The 12230-nt window shown below is 46.1% G+C and overlaps 2 protein-coding genes and 1 long non-coding RNA gene across 3 annotated transcripts; 2 read left to right on the forward strand and 1 right to left on the reverse strand.

The window, feature by feature from the left end:
* Nucleotides 1–474: 474 nt before the first annotated feature.
* On the reverse strand, nucleotides 475–2999 carry LOC307235917 (radial spoke head protein 4 homolog A-like; the record flags this gene model as incomplete). The annotated part of the gene is made up of 7 exons (XM_080008176.1): nucleotides 475–700; nucleotides 796–910; nucleotides 1005–1149; nucleotides 1363–1812; nucleotides 1916–2212; nucleotides 2335–2557; nucleotides 2920–2999. 7 exons carry the CDS (start codon nucleotides 2997–2999, stop codon nucleotides 475–477), a joined length of 1536 nt encoding a protein of 511 aa, XP_079864302.1.
* A 3516-nt stretch (nucleotides 3000–6515) lies between these two features.
* LOC307235919 (solute carrier family 25 member 53-like) lies at nucleotides 6516–7403 on the forward strand (the record flags this gene model as incomplete). Its single annotated transcript, XM_080008178.1, has 1 exon — nucleotides 6516–7403. The coding sequence occupies one exon, from the start codon at nucleotides 6516–6518 to the stop codon at nucleotides 7401–7403; it is 888 nt and encodes a 295-aa protein (XP_079864304.1).
* Nucleotides 7404–8768: 1365 nt separating this feature from the next.
* On the forward strand, nucleotides 8769–10853 carry LOC307236087. Its single transcript, XR_013844366.1, has 3 exons — nucleotides 8769–8896; nucleotides 9644–9756; nucleotides 10445–10853. It is a non-coding gene; the product is annotated as an uncharacterized lncRNA (long non-coding RNA).
* Nucleotides 10854–12230: the final 1377 nt, after the last annotated feature.

The raw sequence follows: 12230 nt of genomic DNA on the forward strand, positions 1-12230 counted from the left end.
GTGTTCCAGGCAGTAGATGCTAAGTTTTGGCATTCGCTATTTTCTGCATGTTATGTGACAAGTTTGGAAATGTAAAAACCCCACACCACATAGTCTCTGTAGTTATAAAATGCAGCCATACAGGAAAGCTCAGAAAGGGAGGCTGCTTCTCTTCACAGCCCCTAATTGGGTAAGAGGTTCACGCTGCGGTTATTCAGTCCTACTATCTGCTGTGCCCTCAAACCGTACCAAATAGGAACAGCCTGATTTTCATCACATTAAATCATAGCTTACATGTATGTTTATGTATGGGCATGTTAAAACTTGTACACAAGGCGTTTGAGAACACCGTTCTCCTTTAGCTTTATTTCATCATGAGAGGCTGCTGCAGATAAAAGGTACATAGTTCGTTAGCAGTATGCATACACAGTGATTCCATTAACAGTTTCCGTTGTAAACATTTAAATCGTAACCTATAAAAAAGGTTCATCTTCCTCAACCGCCTTCCTCTTCTTCCTCAGAGCTCTCCATCTCCTCCTTGGCAGCTTGTTGTTCCTCTTGCGCTGCTTTTTGTGCCTGTTCCTCTTCCAGCGTCGGGTCCAAGGCCTCTGTGATCTCTGGGCCAGTAGGGTATTCAGTCTGTGGCGTCGGTGGAATGCATGGGCTATACCCATTCCCGGCAAACTTAAGCCCCCAGCCAATGTATATGTTCTCAAACTTCCTTAATTACAAAACGACAAATTGAATGTGACCATGAGAGTGAGTAACCAAACACAGATTTAAGAGCAATGAGCTCAACTTTTTTTTTGGACTTACTTTCCACGTGCATATGCATGTGCCCCCGGCCAAAGGTTGGAGCGCAGCACAGCAACTGCGTACTGGGAGGTGAGAGTGGAGGACAACCTGGAGGTCCAGGGAGAAATGCTGGCATCTGCAGGCGCAAACAGAGACCGTGAGCGCGGACGTTCACACACCCGACGGTCGCCGGCTCCAGGGCCGGGAGGGCGCGACGTGACGAGACTCGCCTGTGTCCTCGGAGATGGGGGTGAGGAGTGGAGGCCCCACCTCAGGCTCGGGCTCGTCGGGCTCGTCCTCCTTGTCCTCGTCCTCGCCTTTGTCCTCGGACTCATCCTCTGGCTTGGCGGCGAGGTTGATCCATGTGCAGCGGCCCTTGAAAGAGACACCGCGCACGCAGTCGCACAAGATCGTGAGAGAAGTTGCGTTGCTTCATTTTTTATTTTTTTTTACGTCGCCATTACTTTGTCTGCTTCGCGTTACACGCCTAGTGGGAGGTTTTGAATTTGGAAACAAAAAAGCCAAATAAAATATATGAAACCAACACGACACAAAGACAAGCGGTCATTGTTCCCTTGAGAATTTTACCTGCTGCAAGATGTGCTGAACGTGATGGACCCAGGTGGACAAAGACTCGGCGAGCTCGGCGACGGTTATCCCCTCAAATTCGGTGTTCACCTCGTAAGTGTCGTGTAGGGCCTCGGCCTCCTCGTCGTCCTCTTCCTCCCTGAACCGGAAGAACCCCAGCGGGCTGACGTGTGTGCCGGCGGAGATGCGGGCGATCTGCGCCCTCAGGTAGTTGGCTTCGTTGCCGGGGAAGGGGGGGAAGCTGGAGATCCGGGTGTCCAGCCGCCCGGTGAAGAACTTGTGTATCTGCCGAGCGGCCTTCACCTGCTCCGCGGTGAGCAGCGGCAGCTTCACCCATGGAAGTCCAGGCTCTTTGCACACGTAGTAAACCACCTTGTTCACACCCGTTCCTTGGGGCTCCTTTGGCACCTCAGGCTGTGGCTTGTAGCTTGTCCGAGGAAGCAGATCAATCTGACACACGGAACAGGCCACGCACATGGATTGGCATTTGTGTCTCTACGGTAGATATCACCTCATAAATCAAATGTTTTATTCGCGTCAACAAAGGCCGCACCTCAACGATGCCGTCCTTTTCCTCGTCGTCCAGCGGCTCGGCCTCCATCTGCTCATCCATTTCATCGGCGCCCTGCTCATCCTCCTCCACGTCCTCTTTGTACTCGCCCTCTGCCACAATGTAGTTTCTCTCCGTCCCGAGGATCTTGCCCCAGAGGCGGCAGCGCTGCAGGGGCTGGGAATCCACGAGCTGCTTCAGCGCCAGGAAGATCCTCTGCATCTCCTCCCGGCCGAGGCCCAGCCCGGCCTGCTCGAAGTAGTAGCCGATCTCGTTCACGTTCGGGAGGGCCGTCTCGACCTGGCGGGAGTCGGGACAAAACAAAGAGCTTGCGTTGCAAACGTTGGCTCCGAACGACGCCTTCATTTTATCTTTTCCCGACAACCAGGGGGAATGCGTGTGCGGGTGCACGCCGCCGATACCAGCTCGTCCTCCTGCTCGGCGTCATCGTCGCGGAGAAAAAGCAGCCGCTGCTGTTCGGCCAAGAGCTGAGAGTTGGTGTTCAGGGGAAGGTCTCGCAGGGTGCTCTGCGTGTCCGGCAGCAGCTCTCGCTTCAGCTTGTAGCTCATTTCTTCGATCACGTCGACTGAGTTCTGGGGGCGCTCGTCCATCACCTTTGTCAACAAACGCGCAAGGTGATCGTAGCTGTGAATTTAAAAAAAATAATAAATAAAAAAGGTAAGAAATCGGTGTTTGAAAAGGGATCTGATACTTCTAAGTTGCCACAGTTTAGCCATCGCGAAATATTTTGTTTTCCTCCACCTATGACATCATCTACAAGTCCAGTTTCAACAGTTATGGCAAACTGTTCCAGGTTATTATATAATATGATCTAAATGATATAACGTGATCGAAACAGTCATTATTGCACATTCTCTATGGGGTTCTTGTAAATGAAACGATATTTTAGATAGTAATCTTTTTTTCTGTCTCTGCTAGAGCCTCTTGAGGGACCCCACGTTGAGATCCAGCGCGTTAACGTAACCACGCGCGTCGTATGGACTTACAGGTTGAGGTCGCTCTTGGCACTGTTCTTCAGGATAAAAGCCTTGAAGGCGGCCGCTGCCTGCTGCCGCTGGGTCTCCATGTTGTCCTCAGACGGGCCTGACGAAAGTAAAACAACGGTGAAAACGCAATGACAAAGCCTGAGACGATTCGGTCGAGACGCGCTGGAAGTAGTGCACTCGCGTCCCATGAATGTACATCATCATTAACAGCACAACACAAGAGGAAAAAGAAGACCCAGGAAAACGCCTGAACACACAGGAGCAAAAGCGGAACGTACCTAGAAAACCTCGAAAATGCGCCGGGCCTGCGTCGGCGTGTGCACACGCATGTATGTGCGTCTTAAGCTCAGGGCAGCGTGTAGAGGGCGCATTGTGACATCACAAAGACATATCACATGATGACCCCCAGTTGCAGGGCTACGGTGAATGGGAATTTACCTAATATTTTACATGTTTACCTGGTTTCCATGACAACTGACTTTGCACTGACAGACGTTGCTCTCGTAGGAAACCTGTTGGACATATTTTAGAATATAAAGCGCAATATTTTTGGCCGGTTTGCTTAAATAATAAAAGTCAGTGTGTGGCACTGCCATAATAATACTACTACTACTACTGCTACTACTAAGAATGATGATGATTCAAGATTCAAGAGGTTTATTCGTCACATACATATACATACGTTCATACATATATGCAGTGAAATGTCTTTGCAACCGACCAGGAGATTATGCACAATAAGTTCTAAACTGAAAATAATAGCTAGATCATAGCATAGATAGCTGTATCACCCAGACCAGTGATACAGTATGCAGTACAGTATGCTACATACAGTACAGTAAGGCAGTGGGGCCTGTGTGAGTGACTCAGGAAGAAACTCCGTCTCAGTCTCTCTGTTCTCGCTGTGTGACTGCGGAGGCGCTTGACTGAACGCAGCAGCTGGAACAGTCCATTGTTGGGGTGATGAGGATCCTTCATGATCCTGTGGGCTCTGCTACTACACCTCCTGGTGTATAGCTCCTGCAGGGAGGGGAGGGTAGTTCCAGTGGTACGTTCAGCTCAAAGCACCACCCTCTACAGGGCCCACCTGTCCTGAGCAGTGCAGTTCCCAAACCAGGCAGTGATGTTGCCTGTCAGGATGCTCTCCGCTGCTCCAGAGTGAGGAGGATCCTCACCGAGACCCGGAATTTCCTCAGCTGCCTGAAGTGGTAAAGACGCTGCCTCGCCTTTCTCACCAGAGTGTCTGTTTGTAAAGTCCATGTTAAATCCTCCGTGGTTGTGGACTCCCAGATACTGGAAGCTGCTCACCCTGTCAACAGAAGTCCCATTAATCACCAGCGGCGCGTGCGTCCTCGGTTGTAATAATCCTCTCCTAAAGTCCACAGTCAGCTCCTTAGTTTTGCTGACGTTCAGGTGGAGGCTGTTGTCCTGGCACCAGAGTGACAGGTCAGCCACCTCCTCGCGGTAGGCCTCCTCATCGTCGTCGGTGATCAGGCCCACCACGACGGTGTCGTCAGCAAACTTGATGATGGTGTTGGAGCTGGACCTGGCCACACAGTCGTGTGTACAGAGAATGATGATGGTGATGATGATTCATATTTCTATTATCTTATTAACAACACAACATGGGTAAGGTTTCATATGTAATATGCCGTTTGATCATGGTCATTAAAAAATTCACCAAATAAACCAAATTAAAAAGAATCCCACGAAAGCATGCACTTCCTGAACAAATGAATGTGATTTGGCTGTCAATACAACTGAGTAGTAAATCCAGAACCTAATAAAGAATACAATTGACATGTTAGTATATTCAACTGGATTGGGTGTCATGTTTTTGCTTTGTTGGAAGGGTCTTTCTTTTTTTTTTTTTAATAATAAATCACGTCATTGTAGTCTCACTTGTGATTCAGCTGATATCTCCGTGGCTCATATACAACTTTTGTTGATCCAAGAATAAATAAATCCTGAATAAATAAATGAAAAACGTGTTGAGAGACGAAGAAAATCTTGAAATTCAATGAAATTGGTGAATATATGATAGAAAACTGGAGCAATAATTGTAGAAAGAAGGGGTAAGGGTGAAAAGGTATAATTACAATTACAAGTCCCAGTGAGCATCAAGATGTTGATGTTGATAAGATGCCAATTGTCTTTTCAGCAATGAACCGATCTTCACGACAGATTCCTCATACATGAAAATGTACGAGGAATGTACGAGTAGCCAAGTGCCCTTTTATTCCGTGCCTTGATTTTGATTCTTTAACAAGTGTGTTACTAACATTTAAAACAAACATTTTAGGTAAAATGCAGCATCCATCTCATTTATGCACATTCTAGGGATGTCTTAAATAACGCATGCCCCCGTACCACCTTAGAGGGTTTGGAATCCCCCCCATCATAGTTTCACAAAATAGGGGCCCCCCCCAAAAAACATTTTGCACAGGGCCCCCAAAAAGCTAGAAACGGCCCTGATAATAACTGTATAGCACTTATAATTGTATTTGTCGGGCCCTGTTCTCAAGCAGCAGCTATAGCTTCCAGTGGATTTCGTGGAAATACAAATCTCCTTACAGTATAACCTCATAATCCAACAACAGTATCAATAATTAGAGATGTAATAAATACTGCACCTGCAAAATAAATCTGATGGAAAAAATAAGTGACTGGTGTTTCAACAGCGCCCTGCACAGGAGCGCGTTGGAACTGCGCGTCCAAGGAGCGCTTGTCCCCGCCCTGCGCGTCTGTCACAGGAATTATTGAACGAACGAGCAGCGGATTTCCTTGATCGGTCTTGTGAGGGTGTATATATATTACACTCGATTTGTGTATATATTACACTCGATTTGTGGCTATCTGTAAATTTGTCTGGATCGGTATAGTGCAAACAACGGTAACGGCTGAATTGCAATGCCAAGCAGGTGCATCGTCTTTCTCCCCTGGTTTGCGTTCGGCTTAATTGGTGAACAGGCGAGATGCAGTAGCTTGTTAATGGAGAATCAAATTTAGGAGGAAGGAAAAACTCGAATGATTTTCTTACAACCAACACTTGACTGCGGAAGTAAGTAACACATTTCATACACTTCAACGACTGAGTTTGAGCCATTCAACCATTTAATATAAATATTCTGCCCTGATTTACATACAGTGTTGATGGATACAGACATATATAGATTTAGAAATGTGTGTGTGTGTGTGTGTGTGTGTGTGTGTGTGTGTGTGTGTGTGTGTGTGTGTGTGTGTGTGTGTGTATATATATATATATATATATATATATATAAATGTGTGTGTGTGTGTGTGTGTGTGTGTGTGTGTGTGTGTGTGTGTATTTGCCATGTTTTTGATAATAAGGTAAGATAACACTATATTAATCCCCAGAGTGAAATTCAGCCTGCAAAAACAATGCAGATGAGAGAGGTAGAAATTAAAATGAAAGAAGTAACATATGTACACTATCCCTCTGTCTTGTCCACACAAAGCTCATATTAAGTGGGGCTGTTCTAACAAGTGGCAGTTTGTCTCGGTACATCAAAGTACATCCAGTAATACCATCCATATCTCCCATAATTCCCAGCTGAATTTCTTTCTGCCGAAGGATGGGGTGGGGTCCAGAACAAACACAAGATGAAGACGCCCCCAGAGACCAGATACCTCGTTTCCGCAGCTACTTGCATGGAGGAACCTCCAGCTTGCTCTCCACCCTCCCCACCATCATCGTCTTCCCAGTCTACAAGACAGTTTTCAGGCAACAACTCCACAGCACCTCGGTCCGCCAGGCAGTGGGGCAGCTCTACAAGGAAGGGCCCGCCAAGCTCTACCGGGGCGTCGCTCCACCCTTGGTCATGAGGACGCTGAACGGCACGCTGCTTTTCGGCCTCCAGGACACCCTCCTCCGTTGGCTCTCCTCGTCCCCCGGCGCGGTGCCGAGCTCGGCCCTCCCTGCCCTCGCCGGGTTGGGCGCGGGCATCGTGGAGGCGCTGGTGTTCACCCCGTTTGAGCGCGTTCAGAATGTGCTGCAGAACGGTCAGAACGACCGCAGCATGCCCACGCTGAGGAGCGTCCTGGCCAGGCTGGGCTCGGAGAGGCCGGCCTTGGGCTACTACAGGGCCTTCCTGCCCATCGTGGCCCGCAACTCCCTGGGGAGCTGCCTCTACTTTGGACTGAAGGGGCCGCTGTGCACCGCCGTGGAGGGTCAGGGTCTCTCTCCGACGGCTTCCTCCTTCATCGCGGGGACGCTGACCTCCGTAGCGGTCAGCTTACCTCTGTACCCGCTCTCTGTGCTGGTGGCAAACATGCAAGCTGGAGTGGGCGGCGAGGGGGCCGGGGTGAGCTGTTGTTGGAGGATGTTGTGGAAATCCCGTCAGCGCAGCATGCCCCGCCTGTATCGAGGAGGCTCCCTTGTTATCCTACGGTCGTGTGTCACCTGGGGAATCACCACCGCCATCTATGACCAGCAGGAAAAACATTCAAATTCTGAATCCTAAACTTTAATTGTCGTCTGATGTCAACATTGACTATTGCAATGCAGTTACAATTTATTTTAACCAGGTATCCACAGATATCCCTGAATTGAGATTCAACTAATTGTCATTGCACAGATTACGTACGGCAACAAAATGCATTTTACCATCCTAGTAACTTATGTATCTAGGAGCAGTGGGCTGCCATGTAGCGGCACCCGGGGAGCAGTTAGGGGGTTAAGTGTCTTGCTCAAGGACACATCATAAGGCTACCAGGAGGAGCCAGGGATCAAACCGGCAATTTTCCGATTACTAGACGACCCGCTCTACCTCCTGAGCCACTGCACTGTTCTAAAAATAAGAAAAGACACCAAAGAAAGACTCAGGAAAATAGATAATATGCATAATAATGAAAATTGCATCCCTCTTTGTGCAAGACTCTGCATTTAAGCCTATTTTGATGTCTCTGGGATGTAAAGGCCTTGTTATTGAAATCGAGGAGTAGTGACAAAAGAAATATGTAAGATGCCTCGGAAAGATTGTTATATGATGTGTGTGATTGTGTATGATGTGCGTAGGTGTTTGTAAATACACCGAAATATAATAAAGTTAATGTGCTATTGTATTCTATCAAATAATAATGATGATAATAAGAATAATAATCACAATAATTTAATTGATCTCGCCAAAGTCTAATGTTGACATTCTAGCGTGTGGCAGACAGGTGCATTGATCTATGGAGCAGAAAAGGGAACAACGAAACAAATGCCTTCCGTTTAAAACTCTTCCAGACGCCTCAACAGAAAAGTATCTTAATGCACAACCTCTGAAAACGGCATCGATGGCTCTAAAATGAATCACTGGAGTTAAATTAAAAGGAGAATATCTGTGTTCATTGTATGTTTCTCGCATTTGTGCAAATGCATCCTGTAGACATTGAATGATGCAGTCGGCACTGCAACCTACGCAAAAAATAAACCTTTACATACTGATTTTTGATTTATTTCACGTGTATCCCATGTTGTTTAAATTCCGTCCGTGCAGCACAAACGGGGCCCCGCGTCATCTGCGTGTCTTAACGTTTTACGCCGCTAGGTGGAGCTCTTGTAAAGAGAATAACCAAAAAAATGAATCAATCAACTTCCTGAAGCTAAAAAATAAACCGTTTTCCAGCCGGATATAACGCCCTTTATATTTTAACGTGTTTTGTAATGTTCCGACACAAAAAGGGGCCACGAAACTCATGAGCAGAGGGACAGATCCTTCAGTAATGCTGTACCTGTTAATCGCATTGTTACGCTTGGCGGCGCATCCCGGAAGTCCGGCCCCGGGTCCATCCAATGGGATTTGACCCCAGAGACGGGGCCAATCAGAGGCTGCGGGTTGGGCGTCCGCGTTGGCGCGTGGAAGGGCGCGCCGCGTGTATTTAAACGCGTGGCCGCCGCGCGCGCTGGTATTCGGGCACAGCCTCCACACCGCACGAGACTTCATCACGTCACGTCACGCTCCCGCGACAGGTAACTCCCGCAGCACGCACCTGTGTGCGTCGAACCGAGGGGCATTTAAGCTGTCCCGTGTTTATGGGCGTCATCGTTGCGGTCAGTTCTGCACGTGCGTGAGGCCGTGTTTTTTGACGTCATGTTCAATGCTGCGACGTATGCGTTCCGATTCGTGTGTATTTGAACGTAAACGCCAGACATGGAGGCCGAACCACGGATGGGGCGTTGCTCAAAGTTTCCCTCTTGAAGGTTTTTTTTTTTTTGTTTGTTTTTTTTTTAACAGGCCTTCGTGTGGTTTTAAATGGTCTCTCTCTGGCCATTCTGTCCTTATGACGTGTTCCTTATGAAGTCTTTATATTAAAGTGTAAATTGGATTTCTTATGGTTGCTTATTAAAGCACAGCCTCACCCTGAGTTCCATGGACATGTGTGTGTGTGTGTGTGTGACTTTACAATCTCACGTAACGAAAGGACCGGGGCCGCGTTTTCCGCTCAACCGTGAGCGATGATGTGATGCGGGTGTTTTATCTTGTCCCGCGTCTGACTTGAACAACTCCGCAAACTGAATCTGGATTCCTGTGCCTGAAGGGGCGGGGTCCTACCTGCATGGGCCTGCACGGTAGATGGCATCGCCGCTGGCCAAATGCTTTAGTTTGTTGGCTCTGAGAGCTCCCGCCTCCGCCTTCTGCTGAACTGTGCATCTTTGCTTACTTTAATTTTTTCAACTAATAACATCTGTTTATGCTCTACCATCTTTCCCCATTAGAAATTGATCCAAGATGTCAGAGAAACACAGCATGGAGGCCGTGAAATCATTCGACAAGAACGGTTTAAGAAAGACCAAAACAGTGGAAAGGAACATTCCGCCGACCCAAAACGGTACGTGTTAAAACATAGAAAACAAATCTCTCTCTGGAATAAACCCCTTCCTTTGCTCTCTATCTGACCGAAGTAGTTGAGCCCCACCCCCTGGAGGACCACTGCAAACATGAATGAGTGATTAGCTGGATTGGGTCTGCTGGTACAAACGCAGGTGGGGAGAGAACTGGTTCACTCCGTTCCAGCCTGTCTGAAGGAAGTAAACACTCACCCTGCTCTGAGTTGGCATGTAGGCCTGACTCAATTTGCCGTTATAACACTTTCAGAGTGCAAACAGCTTTTGCTTTTTTATTTACCTACTAATGTTGCCACTTTAAAAGTGTTTACTAGATGGAAAATATGTAATTAACAATTTTTAGTACAAGCTACTGCAGAAAAGGCAAATTGATTGTAGTCAACTTAAGGAGCAGTGAAATCATTTCCTGCACTTTTTTTGGAGAGCGGAATTCAACCGGGAAAATGTGAGGGGAAAAGCTTAACACGCCCTTTATATAGTGTTTGCAAACCTTCGATCATGTTTCAATGTATTTTTTTAAGCTCAATTCATGCAAGTCAAACATTTGGGCTTTCACACAAGGGTGGACTGTAAACTGAAGTGATAAACAGGGTTCTTACATGTCATTGAGGTGCTTGAATTTTGTCCTTTGAATTAACATGTTCCTTTTTGCGTCTTTTGTTCTGTGCACAGACATAGATACTGAAAAGAAGGAAGCTGCAGCTGCAGCTGCTGTAGCTTCGCCTGCAGTCCCAGCTGCAGGTCAAGGCACGAAGTGAAACCGCCAGTCCTTCATCCCGCTTCCACTGATGTGTCCATTCAACTTCCTTCTTCCTCTGTTTTTCCCCCGTCAACCTGGCGTGAACATGGTTGTCCTGCCCTGAAACTGTTCCAATTGTTTCAGAATTGGCTGAACAGAAAAAAAAATGTCACGTCCGTCAAGAAAATTAGATCATATCCACATTACTATTGAGTCCCTTTTTTTGACTCACTGTAAAACAACTCCATGTATGTGTTTTCCTGCTAAATCGTGCCATTAAAGAAATGTCAACGAAATCACTGAAAATGTGTTTTTGTCCTAATAAAAACCACAATATATCAAGTGCTGTTTCAGTGGCTTTTCCATATGTTTTCCTGTCAATTTATGTGCAAAGTGTCCAAACATTTGAGCTTTTTTTGGTCCATGAGACACACTGTAGTACATATAAGCGAAGCGTCTGAGGAAACAGAATCTTTGAACACTAGCGCTTTTTTTCCTTGTGTTTTTCCAAGACGGGCTTGCTTGGACATGCTCGTATCACAACAAGCAAGCACTTGTGGGACATAATTTTCATTCTTCAAACTACTTCCAAACATGGCTTTGGGGCAATTTTGATTGCCAGTATATCAGGGATTTTTTTTTTTTTTAATATAAGCTGAATAGGACCTACATGAATACAGTGCACATTGTCTCTTTGCAAGTGTAGGATTATAAGGGGAAATACTGTGACCATAGGCTGGAAAGCCTCCATAACCCAAGACCTAAACTCTTTTAAATCCACATTACAGCTGAATACACACCCTCAAGTGCTACCTGGATCCTGGCAGATATGTGTTCTAATTTCTCGTCCCAGGTTGTTTGTGGTGTGACCTTTGTTATAATGCAGTATTCACACTAAAATGAAGAGATAAGGATAAAAATTGTTTACTGTAACATTAGATTGCATATGGCACATATTTTATTATAGATCTTTCCATGGATTTCCTTCAAATATGAGAGATCAGAGACATACTGTGCATATCTGAAGTTTCTCTATGTGTGTGTTTGATCTTCCAATGGACTAGTGTCCCATTTATATCCATAAAGGACTTCAGTGCGGGCTCCAAACCTCTGAGGCTCTCACCAGGAATGCAGATAAATAAATTGGGTGAATGATAATTTTTTTTGTTTGTTATTATCTCACTTGTGTATATATATGTATTTTAACGTATGTCTGTGGTTGAATTGCGTATTGCACAACCCCTCTGCCAACAGTACAGTTTGCAGGAGTCATGCAGGACTTTTCTTTCAACATTTCTTCCTTTTTCGTGACCGAACGTGTTTTTGTGCGGGGGCGGGAGGGACGGGGCGGGGAGGATAAGATGACGCTGTTCATACGATGACACCTGGCGTCGCAAATTAACTAAGACACCTGGACAACTTAAGAAAATCATTTTGATTTCATATATATATCCCAAACAAACCAAACAATTAATTTAAATTTGAGAAGGGGATTCTTGAATTCCCAGAGAAATTCTATTTTTTCAATCTGATGAATAAGTAAATAAATAAATAAATAAATAAAGTAATAACAATCAAAAATAGGGCGGGAAATGCCTATGTGCAATAAACAGAAAACATTACACACAAGAGACAAGCCTCAACAATTAAATTACATTTTAAGTGGCTTTATTGGCATGGGAAACATACCTAACGTAAATGGAAAACCAAAAATAAATT

Source organism: Zeus faber, assembly GCF_960531495.2.
Source record: "Zeus faber genome assembly, chromosome: 10".
NCBI classification, from domain to species: Eukaryota; Metazoa; Chordata; class Actinopteri; order Zeiformes; family Zeidae; genus Zeus; species Zeus faber.